This window comes from Corvus cornix, chromosome 1 (assembly GCF_000738735.6).
Source record: "Corvus cornix cornix isolate S_Up_H32 chromosome 1, ASM73873v5, whole genome shotgun sequence".
In the NCBI taxonomy this organism is placed as follows: Eukaryota; Metazoa; Chordata; class Aves; order Passeriformes; family Corvidae; genus Corvus; species Corvus cornix.
In genome coordinates, this window is record NC_046332.1 from 21,112,731 (window position 1) to 21,131,311 (window position 18,581).

General features: G+C 38.1%; 2 protein-coding genes across 5 annotated transcripts in view; one reads left to right on the forward strand and one right to left on the reverse strand.

Moving 5' to 3' along the window:
• The window catches only part of CMSS1 (cms1 ribosomal small subunit homolog), a 225,447-nt gene that overhangs the window by 54,524 nt on the left and 152,342 nt on the right, over positions 1 to 18,581 (forward strand). The window lies entirely within an intron of this gene.
• FILIP1L (filamin A interacting protein 1 like) overlaps positions 1 to 18,581 on the reverse strand; it is a 189,356-nt gene that overhangs the window by 51,852 nt on the left and 118,923 nt on the right. For all 4 annotated transcript variants that reach the window (XM_019283781.2, XM_039558205.1, XM_039558210.1 and 1 more), the window contains one exon: positions 17,727 to 17,905. In XM_019283781.2, the coding sequence (XP_019139326.1) occupies positions 17,727 to 17,905 (179 nt within the window). The remainder of the gene's footprint in view (positions 1 to 17,726; positions 17,906 to 18,581) is intronic.

Sequence of the window (18,581 nt, forward strand, 5' to 3'; positions counted from 1 at the left end):
TCTTGTGGAATGCTAGCAGTGAATTCATCCATTTTCCCTTTTCTTTTCTTGAGTTGAACAGTAGTTCTACTGCTCCATTTTACTTCAATCACCATATAGCAAATGCTGAAGGAGAGACAGTCACTGCTGTGTCATCCCTCCCTGACTGAAGGTTGAAATCTGTGCTTTTATGCCACCTGTCTTTAGAAAAGTTCTACCAGGATCTTGTCTTTTCCTAATAAAATGATACATACTTCTCTAGATCAGCTGAGCTTTAGGATCTTGTTCTTACCAAGAGTACTGGCAATTAGTTGCACTGTAAAAAATCACTCTTGTTTTTAATGAACTTTTAGCTTCTTAAAGTACAGCTTTGGGTATTTGAAAAAAGCTTTGTGCAGATGTGTAGCTCCGACTACTTCTGCGTGTCTGACCTGTGCTGGTGCACAGCAGTGGGTATGAACTGTTCTGAGTATAGTTGCAAATTGAGTTGGATTTGGATATCACCGTCATGGTGGGGTTCAACCTGCCTTTTCTAATGCTGAGAAGATGAGATTTTCTCTCAGCTGCAACTTCTAATAGGAGTAGACTTGAGCTTCTTCAAAATTCTTTAAATCCTTTTATCCAGTGTCCTTGGAATTGTTTTTTCAGGCTCAAAAATAAGCTGTGTTGGTTTACTGTACTGGGATGAGTTTCTTCTATGGGTCTTGGGGATCAGTATTCTTGTTTACTTCCCCATCCAGTCTGGATTGCTGATGCTGTTGTAGATTGTTTTCCATGTTGAAATTTTGCCTGGAGATGATTAAGAATTGCATGCTCTGGAGAGCTCTCTGAATAAACTAAAGAGACAACAAACCTAATGCTTTGGGGGTTTATTGCAAATTATAATTTGAAGTTTGTAAATATTCTAAGAGGAGGATGCAACATGAGTAGAGTAGAGATCCTATGTAAATATTTGGGGTTTAAAGTCTAGAATGTCTTCTGATGTTGTTTTATATCATTTCCTTTTAAGCTGAATGTTTGTATGTTTTTAAAAGATGTAAACTCCTAGGATGTTAGCTTATTAGTGTGGAGAAATTAAAGTGTGCAAAAATATCTTACCTGTATACTAGTGAAATAAATATTTCAACAATGTAAATAGATGACAGTACCTGAAACCTACATGCACTTGAGATTATGGTCACCAGGACAGGAATTTTACATTTCTGATTGATTCCTCCCCATCTGGGAATAGGCATTACGAACTCCTTTCTCCTTGCTTCCTTCCAGGAATTCAAAATATCTTAATTTTTTTCATATTGATTTATATGTACTTAGGGCACCAACAACAGCCATTGCTATTTCATAGTGACTTGGAAGCAGGGAATAAAAAGACTGTATAAAGCATGTTAGGACACTTGTTCTAGCATAATATCAGGAGACTCGGCATAGGATGCCTAACAGAAGTGTAGGAGGCAAACTGTAAAGTAAGCATGGACAGAATAATTTGTTCTGTAATAATGTCTCATTTTGATTTCTAATCAGAGATACATTTGATTTCAAAATAATATTTTTCTCTTCTTTTTCATGCATGCTGATGAATCCTCAGAAACAAGTATTAACTGTTTCAGTGCCTTTGTTTTTCATCTAAAGGCTCAGCAGAATTGCCTAAATTTTTGGGCTTTGGAATTTCTGGTTGAAATGTCATAATCTCTTCATCAATAAAAGAAACAAGCTTTTTGATATACTTTCAGGTTTGGAGTTACCCTGTTTTTATTTTAATAGAGGCTGTCTTTCTCCATAATGCGAGGTAAACTAAAGAACACTTCCTGAACAGCCTTCACTCTCCATCCATAAGGCTTTGTGTGTGATGCATTTGATTGTCTCCTCTCTTAATATATGAAACAAGAAATCACGCAGAGAGGGTAGGTGAGTGAATGTATAAATGGGTATGGAAATTTCACTGACTATGGATGTTTCAGTTGAAAGGTGGAATGCAGTAAAGAATATCAGATGTATAAATCTGTAAAATAAAATGTATCTTAATATGCATATGTGCAAAAATACGAGCGTGTGTGTGTGTATATATGGACTTAGGTTTGTCTAAGGCATTAATGTCAAATTCCCGGAAATGTGGTGATGAGAGAGGACCGTTTTAGCTCATGTCAGGACAATGTGCTTCAGTAATTTCTCCATCCCTGGAGAGCTTATTAAACACTAAACAAAATGTCTCAGAATATAACTGATTGAGTGTTTTAAATTATGCCCTTTTGTTTGGCTCTTGGCCAGCTGCTCATTGCACAGGGCTGTGGCAAACAAAACCTGTAATTTACACTGACAGCATCATGCAGTTCACTCTGCAAGCTTCTCAACTCAGAACTTTTATAAAGTAAACATTCAAACAAACCTCAGGTTCTTAATGTAAACACATTTTGTAACTCCAAACTTGGCCAAACAGTTAAGAATCAAATAAGGGACTGTATTTTTTCCCCTTCCCATGAAAATGTCATAATATATTTTTCCTTTGCTTTGCTGATAAATATGGATATCTCTACATGAGTAATGAGAAAAGACAGCAGTAATCAAAGAACTTTTTTTCTTTCTCACGTCTTTTTTTTTTAACCATGTGCCTTCAGCACCAAATTCCTAACTTTTATTTTTTCCTACCAAGTGTATCTTAGTGAGGACTGACACAAATTCCACTATACATGGGATAACTGCTTATCACAGTCCACTTGGTCCAAACTCAGAATGCAAAATGCAACTTAGTGGACTTCTATGAAATGTATAATTCTCAGATATTTCTGTGATTTTGCTGTTTGCCTTTTTTTTTATTCCCCCAATTTGATGAATTCATTTTCTTTGAAGAGAGTGTTTCCTTAAAACTGAAATGTGAAGTCTAAATGTGTCGGCAGAAATAAAACGGTAAGAAATCGGAATGGGCAGATGCTGTAGATGTGAAACAGACAAGCTGCATCAGAGCCATCAGTCAATACTTGCACATGAGGGAGAAGTACAAGAACCTGTGCTGCAAGTGATTGTGCTGTAAAGAGCCCAGGACAGATTTATCCTGCAAATTGCCTAATCAAAGAGAGGTTATGGAAAGGAGTAGTGACCTAGCTACGTTATCTATAAGTTATCACTTCTGGAGTGGGATTTTAGTTTGTGTAAAGATGCCTGTCTTCAGTCACCTGAGTGGAGCTGTCGTGAGTGTATTTCTGTGGACAACACTGGGATCTTTGGCACCAGCCCCTAAATGGAGGCATCTGAACAAAGTCCCCCACTTTAGATCTGTAAGCTGAATCTTGCCTTTAATGCCAAACATGGAACAGTTTCTCTTTCGTTTCTGAACATAACAGCTACAGTCAAAAGCAGAGGGGGGGACATGAGCAGGAGGAGGACAGAACTTGCTCCATGTTAGGCTTACTAGAAGGTGCTGTGGTACACCTGTCATGAGATCATCTGGATACCTCATGTAAGAATGGAGAAACAGAAACAATCTGAATAGGAAGTGAAGGTTGGGATTCTTTTTGAGCTGCAACCAAAACTACATGTTTTGCCATAATGACTGCAAAAATATGTACTCTTTATAGAGCTGATGACAAGAACAGAAAAGGAAATTAAATGATTTTAATACTAAGGACTAAAGTATCTGAGAACAGATGGATCAAATAGAATAAACACTTGAAAGAAAAAAAAGAAACCAATGCACAGAACTTGCATATGAATGTCTGTGTAGTATATACTTTATGAAGTATTTACAAATTCCTCTAATGTAGTTGTTTGTACTCTCTTGTTTTATGTGTTTGTTCTGAATGCAATGGCACTGAGTAAGGCTTGGCACCTGTAATGACTTACAGCATCATCATTCCATTTTATGCAGGAAAGTGAGGAGTTTGTGTCAAGTAAGGAAGGACTTCCTGAGTGTAATACAGCATATTATCAGCTTTTTCTTTCCCACTGCAATTATAATAGCTGAACAAACAAAATAACATGAGAAGTTTCTTAAATAATTAAGGTAGAGGTCTGGATGCTACAAGGAAGTGGAATGGTGTTAAAATGTTTCAGGACAGATTTTTTTCTGCATTCCTGGTATTAGTGGCATCTTGTGATGGAATCCATATACTCCTGTGTCCTAATTCTTGAAGGTATTTCCGTGTCTTAAATATTCATCATACGAATTTTGTCTAAGTGCTCTTTTACTTGTATGCATTCATTCAAAGAGGACTTGTGATATGTTCTCTCCAGCATTTTTTGAGATAAATATAATTGAAGCTATTTTTAGTATTTTTCTTTTAAAAACAAACAGCCTCTCCCTTTCTTCTTGGAGGTAGGAGAGCTCTGCTTTATTGGGAATGATTTTTAAAAGCCTAACTGTTCCCATCAGCTCAGCATCTTCCTTCCTCTCCCCATTATTTTTATGAACTGCTGCATGCCTTATTTCATTGGGAAGTCTGGCTGCGGCTCTCTAGGAGGATGAAGGCTGCACGCCTGAGCTCGTTTGAAACTATGACGCCACATGCTAGTACTTATTTCTTTAAATTTTGACTAAATATTTCATTTATTTTCAAGAGACTTATGCATGGGTTCCTATGATCTCATACTTTGATTTTTAGAAAGAAAAGAAGGAGAAAGTGAAGGTTGTGATACCCTACAGCTATCCAAATACTCAGCTTTTGCAATGGCAAATCAAACTTCTGATACTGCTTCTTCATTTGGGTGCAGTGAGGATAGGTAGCTGTTTGTAAGTACAGCATTATTTGCTGTGGAAAAAAAGCTGTCTGTTTGTATAGTGAAACAAAATGAGTTATGGAAGTTTGGCTTATGACTGGATTTGTTTTATTGCCCAACAATGTGCAAGCTACCTGGCTTTCCACCCTGTTGGGAGGAACACAGAGGTTTTCTGCAACATACTCTTATCAGGGTCAAACTGCACTCTTGCTTAATAGCCTGGACACTAAAAGATACCTGTTTTCAAGAGCCCAGTAGACAATGAATAATTCAGAAGTCTTTAATTCTTTCTTGCATTTTAGTTGAAATTAGCTTAGGGATGAAGAAATGGGATGATGATGGATAGGCACACAGGCTAAGAAACTCAGTTAAAAGTTGGCCTTTGTAAATATCTGTTTCAAACAATTGTATGTAAATAGTCAAACCCTCAAGGGTTTTTTTATGCACATAAAGAGAAACATATCCACGCTGGGAGAGGGGTAAATGAACTGCTCTAAGCTCAGTCAGTCTTCCTTCAGTTCAGATACCAGGATTAACAGGATAGAACAGCAGAGCATTACTTGAGGACTGGTGGGGAAGGAGTGCAGACTTGGCACATCATTCTGCTTTCCCCTCAGCAGATACATGCCAGTTCTCTTCTTTACTGTAGTTTCTTCTCTTGTTAAAAACTAGTGCTGCTAAAAACTAGTGCTCGCATTTCCCAGTCAGCTTTAAAATAGTTCATCAGTTTCTCAGGCAAGTTCTTTTAGAATACTTAAACACCATTTAGTCCTCGGTAAAGTGGTAGTAAGCTTGTTGCTTTGTGTTGTACAAATTTGATTTAAAGCTTTTTCTACTTGCTAGTAGAACTGTTATTCAGGTTCAGATGACTTCACAGACTCTTTCTCCATAAAGAGTCTAATGTGAAAACCTCCGTGACTTCCAAAACAATGGAATCCAATGCTGTCAGTCAGGGACAAATACAAATAAAAAAGAGGTTGTGACAAATGAACCAAATTAATTTCATACTTCATTGTTCAGAGGAGAAAGGTCTCCAGATTGTGATTTCAGCCATTGTCATTATTTTGGATTGATAATCAGTAGTCTAGCATTTATAAGATTATCTGTTTATATATGGACTTCAACTCTGGATATGCTTTTACACAGTTAAATACATTTCTCTTGTTTTGCTCCACTTTGCTGCTTTTCTTTTTTTGTTGTGGCTGTGCAGCTCCTACATCAGTATAATCTGTTCTCTAACTTTGATTTAAATACTTATCAATAGTATAATCGTATTTCTCTGGATGTTCTTCTCACATAGTTTAGAAATATAAAATCACATTCTGTCTGTGCCCACATTTGCAACTGGACAGACAAATTTTTATGTTGGATTCTTGAAATTGTATAGGGGTCCTTTCACCCGTGTTCTTTGGCTGTTTGGTTTGTAGTTGGGGTTTTTTCTTTAAATTATGCTTGTTTGAAATGCCCTTTGGTTCGACAGAGCTTTGCTATTTCCTGTCAAACTTCATTAGCTACTTAAATGCTTTATTTACAAGAGTACAGAGTTTTAATGATTGCATCCCTAATTGGTGTGTCATCCTGAACTGTGCCTGCATCTGCACCTGCCAACTTTCTGTTAAGTTTAAATAGTCTTTATCTTAAGCTTAAATACCAGTAGCCTATTTTTGTTTTATTTTAGGTAAAGTTGTGCATCCTATTCCAAAAGTCTTCCACAGTCTAATAAAATGGAACTCTTTCTTTCAGCATCATTTTCTCAACTACTTTATGAAATAGGATTGTAATACCAGAACCTGTGCTTTGGTACTAGAACTATTTCAAAGATGTAGCCATGGAGACAGTCTTGTTGTCAGGTGGCTAAAAAGCTAATTTTTTTCTCCTAGCACTTTGAAAATTCTTTTATATGATGTTATTTTTATCATGAACAGCTCCTTCTCAGTTTTCTCCAAGAAATTATCTGGATATCTGCTCTGTATCATAAAACCACCTGGCTTTGCATTTGGTAATCAGAATACCCAAGGGCAAGGTTGTGTGTACTGTTTTGAAACTCAGATCTTTGCATACATAACCATTAAACTGCACACTTCAATGAAATGCTGGCAGTGAAATCTGATATTATATGGAATTAGCTGAATTTTAAGATTAGTTGCAGACAAGAAATTTAGACCAAACTAATCTTAAAATTTGATAATACTTATAAGCATATGTGGAAAACAGGCTGATACACAGTTCATGTAAAATGAACGTTGTATGTCATGCAAGTAGTAAAAGCTCTGTTTGAAATGCTTTCTTTTCTTTCTTTGTATTGGAATGCCTGCTTTTCTTACTTTGCATCTGAAGTTAATGCAGAGCTAAAGAAGATGGGAATTCACAGGGATCAGGATCTTGAATCTGTAACATACATTCCTTTGGTAAAACTATTGATTTACACACCATGCTGTTGGATATTTGCTATTGCAAAAAATGATGCATTCCAAAGTTAGGTATTACAAACCTCCTTACCCTCTGGTAAACTCAGGGCTTAGGAAGCTAAATCAGCTCAGCATTTGTGCCCTTCTGTAGGTTCAGTTCTGTATATTTTAATCATCTTTTATTTCTAGGCCAAATGATACACTCCGGGAGAACTAAAGCACATGCAGATGATCACAGTAGTTTTCAGTCTCTTAAGGAGAATTGAACTGTGTAAACTCAGAATTTACTCACTGCTTCTTCAGTCAGAGCTACAGTGTTGGCTGCTACATTGTGTTCACAGAGCACGAGAAAACGGGCTCTGAACCAATGACAATCTGTATAGGTTGATATTTCAATAAGAGTTGTGGATGACTAGCAATTAATAACATGAATTTATGGATGTGGTGCTGTATTACAGTGGTGAAGCTTTGATAAGCTTTGATAAGCATGTTTACAAGGTCCTTGGAGTTTTAATAGAGGGGTTTTCATTAACTTTATTTATAACCTATAGTTTTTATTGGCTATACTTAAATCTAGCCTATAAGGATTTTGGAGGTTTATAGCAAACTTATATAAGAAGTTAAGTAACTTTATCCAGTGAGTGTGTTTATCCAAATATGTCGTCAAGCTTCTCAATTTCCCTTTTAGAAACCCAGTTAGGGACAGACTGACTCATTCTCCTGTCTGACAGAACACAAAGACATCCAGAGTTTAGCTGGCAAGACTGTTGAGAAAAAGGGAGAATTTTAGGATTTCAGGGAATGGGTCTTGCTTCTCAGTTCCTCAGTTGGATGCAAATGAAATTTTGAAATGAGAAACATGTGAAGTCTTGTCTAAACATTTAATAAATTATGTCCCAATTTCCTGATGACTTAAACACAAATTGTGGAGTCTGAACATTCCTAAAAGTCATCTTAATAGTTGTAAATTTATACGTCAGAGTAAGGTCTGCAGTGCTCAGAATTTCCTGATAACCCTGATGTTTCTAGCAAACAAATCAGAATGAAGGGAGAGGAGGGTGCATGGTCTCCATTTCTGCTAGGTTATATTTCCTCTTCCACAAGCTTGTGTGATTTTGTTCAGGCTATGAGGAGGAAGGAGGCTAGCATAGTGTGTAAGGAAATGCGAGATGGTAACAATTATGGTTTATTGAAATGGAAGGGAAGTTCAAGAAAAACAGGGTTTAGTACCTACTAGTACCTGATAGTGTTTGTGGGGCACCTGTCTTTACCCAGTGACTTGAAGATGCTGTGAATCAGAGTGCTGAGGCTAAGGAATTTCCCAGTAGCATGTAAAAGCCAAGACCCTGACTGCTTTTAAAAGTGAAGAGCTCTGTTTGAAGTTGCAGGTTTTTAATCAGCTCTTGTAATTTCAAGCAAAACGTGTGACTTGAAAAGGTACTGGCAAGGAAGTAAATAAGGCAAAGAGCAGCTTTAGTGATGTGCTTTTGCCGCGCCTTAACTTGGATGCTGTCTCTGCTGAAGATGCTCAGTAGATCTTGGTCAGAGAATGAGAGCAGACCTGTGCAAGGTATATCTCATCAAGCTCATGTACACATTTGAAAACAACCACGTTTCTGGATTCAGAGTTGCCCTTCTCCAGCACAAAGGCAGAGTCTGGGAGAAGGTAACTGATGCTGGGCCAAATCTGGCAGACATAAATCACTTAACTGAGTAATTCCAGTATTATTGCCTCTTTTGGACTTTTAATCTCCTATTTTGGGGAGGGGAGAGGAATAAAAGTTTTCTATGGCAGAATGCTTCCCCTGACATCTCTCAGTAGTCATCACAACTGTTGAGTTTGGGTTTTTTATCTGCTTGTTGCTGTTGTTGCTGATCAAGTTGTGGTTTGAGAGTCTTTAGTGCTGGAGCTTTCCCTTGTCAGAATGTCTGTACAAGCTTCAGTTTTTACCAGCCATGTTTCCCAGCATAAACTTTTCTGTGGGAGTGGTTAATTCTCTGCCTGCTCAGTCTTTGGAGTTCCTTCAAATCGTGCCTTACAGCGACCATTGTGTGAAATTTTATCCCAAGGGGGTGTGCAGCTGAGACCTACCACAGAAGGGCAGTGGGCAGTTCTCCATTCAGAATTGTCCTGAAGCAGCAGACCTTGCTGCAACCCACTCAAACTCTCCTCCTAGGGATTTTATCTGCTATGGAGCTCTCTGTTACCAAAATGGGTACCTTAAGGTTCTTTTCAGTCTCAGCCAAGTATTTAGTATCTTTCAGTAGAGGAAGTACTGTATTGAGCTGTTAAAGAGAATGAATTATTGAATGAATAGAAAAGTATAATTTTGTTTATGACAATGCAACTTTTATAGAACATTTCTAGAGGGATTGAGACCTTTCTGTATTTTGGACATCTGAAATGAGAAGTCATACTGTCGACACTGTGTTTGGAGAACAACTCTCTGTTGCTAGGGAGAGACTAGATGGTCCAGTAGTTTTTCTTCTATCTACTCCCATTTGCTACTCTGAGCCATCCACCCAACCTGTGCCTCATCATTACACACACTGAAACATACACGAGTCTGAATGACAAATTGTAAAAACCAGAGTTCATATGTCCTTCCCAAACTTTTAGATAATTTCTGTGTCTTTTTTCCAATCTTCTTAATAGAAAGGTTCAAATATTGAACATATTTTTTCAGTGTGTTCACACTCTTGATCTTCAGATTCTAAATAGGTTGTGTTACCTTATCCCAATGTGTGGTGTTTTTCTGAAAGGCTCTAAAATGTGCATTTCAGGCTCAAGAAACAAAATAATGTACTTATGTAAAAACCAAAATTACCATGTGAGAAGATTTCGGTGGTTATTTTTAACAATTTTTTCAAGTAGTCTCTGTTCTTAACAGATTTAGTGCTCCTGATCTTTTTATTTATTCTCTGTTTAAAATTACTGTCTTGGCACAGAGACGAAGGCTGAGACATTTTTCTTAAATTGCTGCAGTCTCCCATGCATGGTTCTCTCACGTGTATATAATGCTCAGAGGTTTTCTAGCTGGGCATGAATGCATTGAAGCTCACAGCATGCCATGGGAAACTCGGCTGATTTTAGATCACAAGTCTTGGTAACTGATATGTGACCTGCATTCTAAGTTCTCATTTTCTCCTCCCAGTTTTTAAGATATGAAACTAATTATAGCACATGTAAGTCACTTAAATTTTTCTGCCACGAGAAAGATCTTAACTTCATTGAGATTTCTCCCCCTCCACATGCAAACAGGAGTACATGTTTTCCCACAGCAATGGCTTTTTTTTGGAAAATCATAATAGTGTCAAGTTTTCTATCTTGGAGAACAATTTAGGGATTTTTCTGTCTGTCTGATGTTGTGTGTTTGCTTTTCAAAGTTACAAAATCCTGCGCCAATTTCTCCCTCTCTCACAGCCCCACCCTGCAATGAATCAGAAGTGCACCCTGTCTTTTTTTGGTCACAGGTCTTGGTACAGTCATCTGCTTCTATTGTTGCTTATGATTAGACTTGTTATGCTGTGCCACACATGGAGTGGGTGCACTCAGTCTTATTTGGAAGTGTAAATTGGTGACTGGAGCAAGTGCCCCATTACTGAGGGCAGTGCCTCCCCGTGAGCATATTTGGCCAGTGCTTCATCGCCCATGCTGGCCACTGCTTAGGTGTTAATTTACAAGAGCCATAAATATGCTGAGACTTGCCAGCTTAGAAAGGTCATCCTTCCCTTTGAGTTCTGACATGAGGGTTAAAAGTGCTGACCAGGGCTACCATCAAGGGTAGCCTTCCACAGTCGTCCCTTTCAGAGTTGATGTCCTTTTGCAGGGAGGGCAGTGAGCATCCCTTTCCCCACACATGAGGGGAGAGGGGGGGTAGCAGTGTAGGAGAATGTCCTTTGGCTAAGCTTATTGTGCCCTTCCCTTCCTCCAAGTGTGCAATGGTAGTATTGGTTGCTAATTGTGATAGTGTGCCTGAAACAATGAACAGACATGTTGGGTGCCCAGAATTAAAAAAAAAAACAACTAAATATTAGTCTATTTGTCTATGTCATTGTCACAGACCAATGTCTGTGGAGTTGCATGAGAAATGTTTATCATCTAGATCTCACATCTCCTTGCTAATGACAGTAGGTGGAATAATTTGAATTGCACCACGGATCTAGAGAGAATTAGTTACATTAACACTGAGTTGAAAGCCCTCTTTCTATTTGTATTTATTCTTGAATTTTTGCATTGAAGGACCATGATGTGACCTTGTTCAAGAGTTTTGGGATCTTAACCCTAAATTCTATTTATTTGCTTTAAGATAAAGTACTTTTATCTTCTGTCATGCACAAAGGCTGTTGTAAGCATCTTCGAATGCTTGAATTGTGACAAAGATTTGATTTCACAACATCTGTTGAAAGTTATGTAGTGCAACAGTACATAGTTTTCCGCATACGAGCATGAGGTAATTCATCTGTGTACATCACTTCCTTGAGTCTCTCTTCGTGCCTCAGTGGTGTTATTAGTGGGACTGTCCCATTGGAGTGTAATGTGGAATAAGAATGCTAATGTTTTGCTTGTGGTGGGTCTTTCTTATTCACCTACAGAACACAAGATACCCATGAAAAAGGTCAAATGTACACAGATCTGGCATCCATTTCACAGCTTGTAAGACATAGTCTCCAGCATATGTAATATATATAACTCATTGCCAGAAAGCTAAAAGGAAATGATTGCATTTGAGTACAATGCAATCTACAACAATAGTTCAGTGTGCATGAAATTAAAAACCTCTGGTAACACGTGTAGAATAAATAAGTTGACAGTGTTTATTTTTACTGCAGCTCTCTGTAGAGATAAGGTCCTGCTTCTTAAAATATTTAATTGGCTTCATTAAAAAAAATAGCAAATATTAATTATACCCACTCTTCCAGAATATTGAATTTTCCAGAGCTGGACGTGCAAAATATCATTATTCCAATGTGTAAATGTGTTTGAATTAAAGTGTAGCAATGTTACGCTGGCAACTAACACACTTCATCTTTTAGTTAAGATGGTTCCTTCTTTCCTTCATACCCTGCCCCAAATTTCAAGCACTATTTACTTGATCTACTGTGGGTAGCAATTACTTTCATCTGACACTTTAAAATAAACCCAAAACACTTTGCCTAGGGTTCTCAGTTTTGTGAAATTACCTTTCGTACCAACTCAAACCCTGAGCAGTCTTGTAATATAATTTAATTTTGGTACAGTTTTAATGTGATGTTTAGTCCATGTAATAACATTGCATTAGAGGGTAGGAGTGTACTGTGAAGGTACACAAGAGAAAAAACATAGGCTTTATTCAGTATTGAGTGTGGATCCAGGGAGGATACAGAGAAGGCTGAAATAGCTAATGTGGAAATGATCAAAAAGTATTATTTATGTCAGGGCCTGGAAAAGGATTTAATTATTTGGAAGTACAGAAAGATATGTTTGGCTTATTTGCGTGTGTGTGTTTGATTTGTTTGTTCTTTTGGTTTTTAATGTTTATTTTTCTTGGAGGTGCTATGAACAAGAATTTGTGAGACTTAAATGTAGAAAACCTCATGTAAAAATGTGTCTGGGTACAGCAGGCTGAATGACAAGCAGTATGACTTTGTTACCCCAGTTTTAAGAATGGAGGTATGAGAGAACTGTAAGAAATGAAGCCAAGGGCTGGGGGATGAAAGACTGATTCCCTTCTGTTCTCATGGAGTTGGGAATGATGACAGGTTGCTCGTATGGTGAGATTTGTTGTTTTGGTGATGGCTGGAGTACTCTTGAGTCATCATCATAGAGATGATGCCTGACTTTGAGTTTCTGTGAGGAGAAGCACAGAGGGTGAATGGATGAAGAAAAGACATGAAGAATGGGACCTGTGGAGCGCTATGAACAGAGCAGAGGTCGACAATGATAAGTTTCCAACTCAGAGTACACTGTGGAGCACTCAGAGAAATGAGCCCAAGCTGGAGTCACAGAAATTGTGTGGGTAAGACAGCAAGGAAGTGCTGAAAGCTCATTTGTGCCCAAGGCAGCCAAATTATCAGAGTAAGTGAAGATGGATTAGGTTCAGAGCTTTGCCAGAAGAGATGTTATTCAGCTTTTATTGAGAGCAGTTTTGGTTGAATATGGTGCAGAAGCCAGACCAGAATGATGCCTACAACGAAACTGAGGGAACCTGTCTTTTGGTGAAGATGCCTGAGTTTGCATCGGGAGCCCAGGCGCCAGCACAATCACTGACTCTTGGGGATCTTCAGTAATCAGCTGGACAAGGATCTGGGCAACCTACTCTGATTGTGGAGTTAGCCCTGCACTCAGCAGGTTGTGCTGGACACCTCCAGAGACCACTTGCAACCTGCATCACTCAACAGGTTGTTGTATTAACTGACATTGATGCTGGCAGCAGCTGGAGCAAAAAGCAGTGTTTTGTGGTGTTTTGTTAGATGAGAAAGACTACAGGTGTGAGACTTCTGAAGATTAGGTTTCATAGAAAAAGACCCTCATATTAGTAGATGACCCTTAAACTTAAGATCTTATTAATTCCTTCTATAACAAACTGCAGAGTTTTGTGCTGATATTTGAATTCTGTGAGCAAAACTTACCATAACTGCCTTTAAAAATCCATTTACATTGCTTACTAGCAAACTCCTTTTCTTCCCTGTCGTGTTGAGTAACATTCACTTATTAACTGGTGTATCTTCGTAATAAAGCTTTACCCTTTGTATAGTTGAGAGTCTGTATAGGATATAGAAAGTTTGAAGATGGAACACACCTATACATTTGGACATTTCTTCCATTCATCCAGTTTAACCCTCAGGTACCTGTGATTGATTTATTTTCCTCATACATTCATTTTCTTTCAGTAAATGGAAAAGGGGAATAGCTGTACTTAGATAACATTTAAAGCTCCTTGAGATCTGCAGTGGAAGAAGACTGTGTAAGTGCTAAACATTTTACTGTTTTGCTCTTTTGTTATTTTGGGGGGGGGGTTGTGTAGGGTGGAGAGTACTATGTAAATGCATAAATACTTGTATGCATATGGCATGTGTTTTCGAACTAGGAGCATGCATATCTGGAAAACCTTCTAGTTTCATTTTTTACCCTTGTAAAATGTTTTCTAAAACAGCAGCTTTTATTATTTAAGTGTGCTGCAAAAATACGGAATGTGGATAAGTGACTTTGGACAAATGCATACATCCTCAGGGAAGATACAGTGGACTCTGCATTAGAATCTAAAGTAAGTATCTTTGTAGTCCTTAATCCTGCTCTTCATCTTCCAACCACATGAAATGCAAGAGTTTATAAACAAGGCCCGTAGCTTTTATGGTATGGTTCTTCAGGTGCACCTAGTAGGCTGTGTATCTACCTTCTGGATTTCTTACTGTTTATTTTACATTCCTCTGAACTTTGGTGCTGCTGTTTCTTTAAGCTCCAACAGTACAACAAATTTTTCCTTTCTGGACTCCAGTTGGCTTGGTCTGCTACACTACCATGCACAGGTTGTTTGTCTTGGTGTTCCTGTCTGGTCTGCACACACACACAGAATGATTCATACTGAAGTGCAGGAAGGACCTATCCAATTGTCCATTGGCCTCTTTTTTTCCGCAGAACTTTTCTTTATATCCTAGGGGTTTGTCAGACTTGTGGCTTGCTTGTGGCTCCATGCTTTAAAAGTGTGACTGAAGATGAATAAATACAATGACAGTAGCTTGGTGTTATTCTTTGTTTGCTGATAAGTGTCTGTTGTAAGGAATGAGACCTTTCAGTTTGAAGATCAGTCTTTGTCTCTGAACTACAGCAAGACTAAGGAGGATTAGTTTTTGGCTGGCAACAAGAAAAATGCTTAAAATCCCTAAAGGGTTAACGTTGGATGCTAATCTGGTTCTCATATCTAGAAAGTTTTCACTCGTCCTGTCATGAGCTTAAACTCCCAAATCTGGCAATGTACAACTGCTGAGGACAGTCTTGTTGCCTTACTGTAAAGTCAAAGCAATTCTTGAATGGTTAAGGTAAAGAGCTTTTACTGAGTCATTGAAGACTTACATTTTGCACAATCCAAACATTAACTCTTTCAATGAGAGATGTCATCGATGAAGGGCATAAGGCAGTAGAAAGGCCCTTGAGATGGAGCGTTGTCTAGTTTATGTAAAATATGATCATCTGATAAATTCATCACTACAATTTTTATTTAACAATTCTTCAGTTCTGTTCTTCCTGAGCACATAGGCAAGAGAGGGGAAGTGCTTCCTTTCTAAAACCTTATTTGCAAATATATCCAGAACAGTTTGTAAGACTTGGATCTAATTTCTTTATTCTTGCCACAAGAAGTAGTTTTCAGAATCCCAGCATCACTGTCTCACAAAATCAAAGTTTTTTCCCTTTTGATCACATAATCACATGTTATTCATGTACCTTCTTTGGCTTGTATAAATTTTATACCCTCCAAGGATATCTTTAGCATATACTGTAGTCTTGCTCTTTGATAAAAGCAAGGCATTTCTTTGCCTAATTTAAAGTCAGGGATTTTGCTTTGAATCTGAAATACTGTTTGGAATGCTATATATCCATCACATAGAAGAGGATATTGCTTCTGGCTGAAAACAAAAAGTCAGTTCATTGGGGAATACTTCCTGGTTTGTTGTTTTTTTTCCCTTTTTTTTCTTATTTGTGTTGGGGTAAACAAAAATTCATATCACTGCTTTATGTGTGAAACTTACAGAGTTCTAGTTGTTCTTAATCCAAACGCAAAATTTGCATCCTGAGAAAATGTAAATTGGAGTAAGGATTTTGAAGTGGAAGAGAAGGTCACTTTGCCATGTCAGGCAGGCTCATGTAAGAAGAGCTGTGTCTTAACGTGCTGAGTGTTGTTTTGGTTGCAGGCTTTTTGTTGGGTTTTTCTTTTTTTTTTTTTTTTTTTTTAATGGCAGGCAACTGCATGGAGATCTTGATGGTGACATTACTTGGCAAACAATTTGGAATCAGCTCAGCAAGTGACATCACACCCCCTTAGTTTTCCACATAAAGTATGTCCTCAAAGAAAAAAAGTAAAAAAAACTAAATTTGAGACTTAATCTGAAATCTATTATTATATTCTCTAAGGTCTCTTAAAGCACCTCAGTATTCCCCCTCTTCCCACCATTTTCCAGGCAGCTTGACTAAATTTAGCAGGCAACAGTGGTAAATGCTTTACAGTCTTCTTGGGAATGGGAACAGAGGTGAGGCAGAGGGGGAGGGATAGAGGGATATAGAGGAGGGACAGGGAAGAGGGTTTTAATCCCATGTCTATCCTGTTTAAAAAACCTAAATTACTCCAGTGCTTAGTCTTCTGTGCAGCTTTTCACAGTGTGAGCACGTTGTCTAATGTAACGTTTTGCCACTCAGCAAGTGGAGTTGTCTAACTCTGCCTCTAAGAGATGAATGTCTCAGATTTTGAGAAGACAGCAGAGATGAAAACTTGCCTTGATCTGAGGGTTTGGTTCCTGATTGATAATGATTCCCAAGCACAGTTCCTGATACGTGCTTTTCTGTGTGTGCCTGTGCTTGCCTACATCTGTGCACATTTTCCTGAGAAGCAAAGCATTTTCTTCCGCAGTAGCTGCGAGCCATAAATCCGGCTGTGTGCTTGGTGTGTGCTGCCTTTGATAGAAGTGCAGGAGAGAGGTGCAGCACACGGGGTGAGCGCTGCCACAATACATAGGACATGATGTTACACAGGCCAAGTAAAGGAAGAATTATCTATGCATACTGTGAGTTTAGAATAGGCTTGACGTTCTCACACCCAAACATTTCCATCTGTTCCTAAGTGAAAGGAAACGGAGACAATATTCTCCTATCTTCTGGGCTAGCTATACAGGGAATAGGAAATGGTCTTTGATATTTTTTTTCCTTAGGATGTGTTCAGTTTTATTGCAGATTCAGAGAAGTCACAGTATAAAGTGGCTTTTTTTAAAGACAGTAAATGACATTAAATTCTTCTTAATTCTGAGAATTGGTATTGAAACTGTAACACTGTGCTTAAACAAGCTGTGGTACTTCTAGGTTACTCTTAAAAAATAAAGCTGGATTTATGGGTTTTATGCCAATCCTGATATGAGAACTTTATCATTCTTACTTCCAAAGCTTTCTGGAAATTATCCTCTGCCTTTGCTTTCTGTCTCTGTATTCCTGTGTTCTGTCCAAACACCTACTTTTCCTCATGTCTTTTTCTTCTGCCATGAAAGGCTGCATTCCTGATGACATATTCTGTTCCTTACATACTGTAGTGTGTACCAAGCCTCTAAAATACACTGAAAGGTTCACCTGCTTCCTGTTGGTTATAACTTCATACATCTGCATGTCTCCCTGTATTCTTTGCAGTGTAACATCCTTGGCATCCTGCAACAGTGCCGAAGAATCTGCCAACCGTTTGACCTACCTTCCTGGCTGATGGAGATGTAGACATTATTGTTTATTAGACGTCATTAGCTATGTTTTCACAGCTGAATTCTCAAAATACAATTCTGCAACTATTTCTGCAAATTCTGCAAATATTTAGTGGGTGCAAAATAAGAAAGCAGACAGATCCTTAGATGTAATGTTAAATTGTACATACTTCTTCATACTATGGTAAGAGGTGACCTTACCTTTCACATTCTTGTTCCAGCAAGTTTGTAAACTCATCACTTTTTTCCATATATTTGCTGTGCTTCCTCTTCTCTTCCTCTAGTTCATTCAGTGTCTGTCTGTGTGCTTTTTCTACCATTAGAAGTTGTTCCAGCATTCTTCTGTGAACTTCTTTCTGTTTCTCTACAACTTTATCAAGCTGCAAAAATAAGCAAAAACTCCTGAAGTATTTTGAAGCTTTTGCTTTCTCAGGCTTTCATTAATAAAAGAATTTGAACAGCTTAATAATATAATAATAATAAGCCTAATAGCAAGGTCATCTGGTATCAGTTTGGAAAGGGTTATTTAATTCTGTCAGTCTAATCCCAACAAATTAGAAAAATAAGGTACTGTTTTTCAGGACCCTCAGTCACCTTCCTTTCCTCCTCCTGCCATGACTGATCCTCAACAGCTCCTAATTAACAGTTACTGTTCCCAGGGTTGTGCTTTTCTCATTGATCGTTGTGGTAGAGAACCAGATGTCTTGGCAGAAGAAGCATCCTACAGTGCTTCACACAGTGGATGACTGACTTTTGGTTGAATAGCAATAGGTGCCTCATTTGTAGCTGCCTAGGAAATAGAGCATTAAATTGTTTTTGTAAGGTAGAGGAAGATCAAAAAGCAGTTTTCTGGTTTCACAGTAAATGCACCGTAGTGCCAAGAGTGCAGAACAATCCTGTCTCTTGTGCTTACTCTGAGCATGGCTCTGGGTTTCTGGAATAAGCAAATGCTAAATTTTTTCATAGTTAGAAGTATTTCTTTTTAATGGTGGCATTTTCTGTTATGTTCCTCAAACTGCACGTGTTGTTGAGGTCTTTGTCTTTCAGGTGGCACCT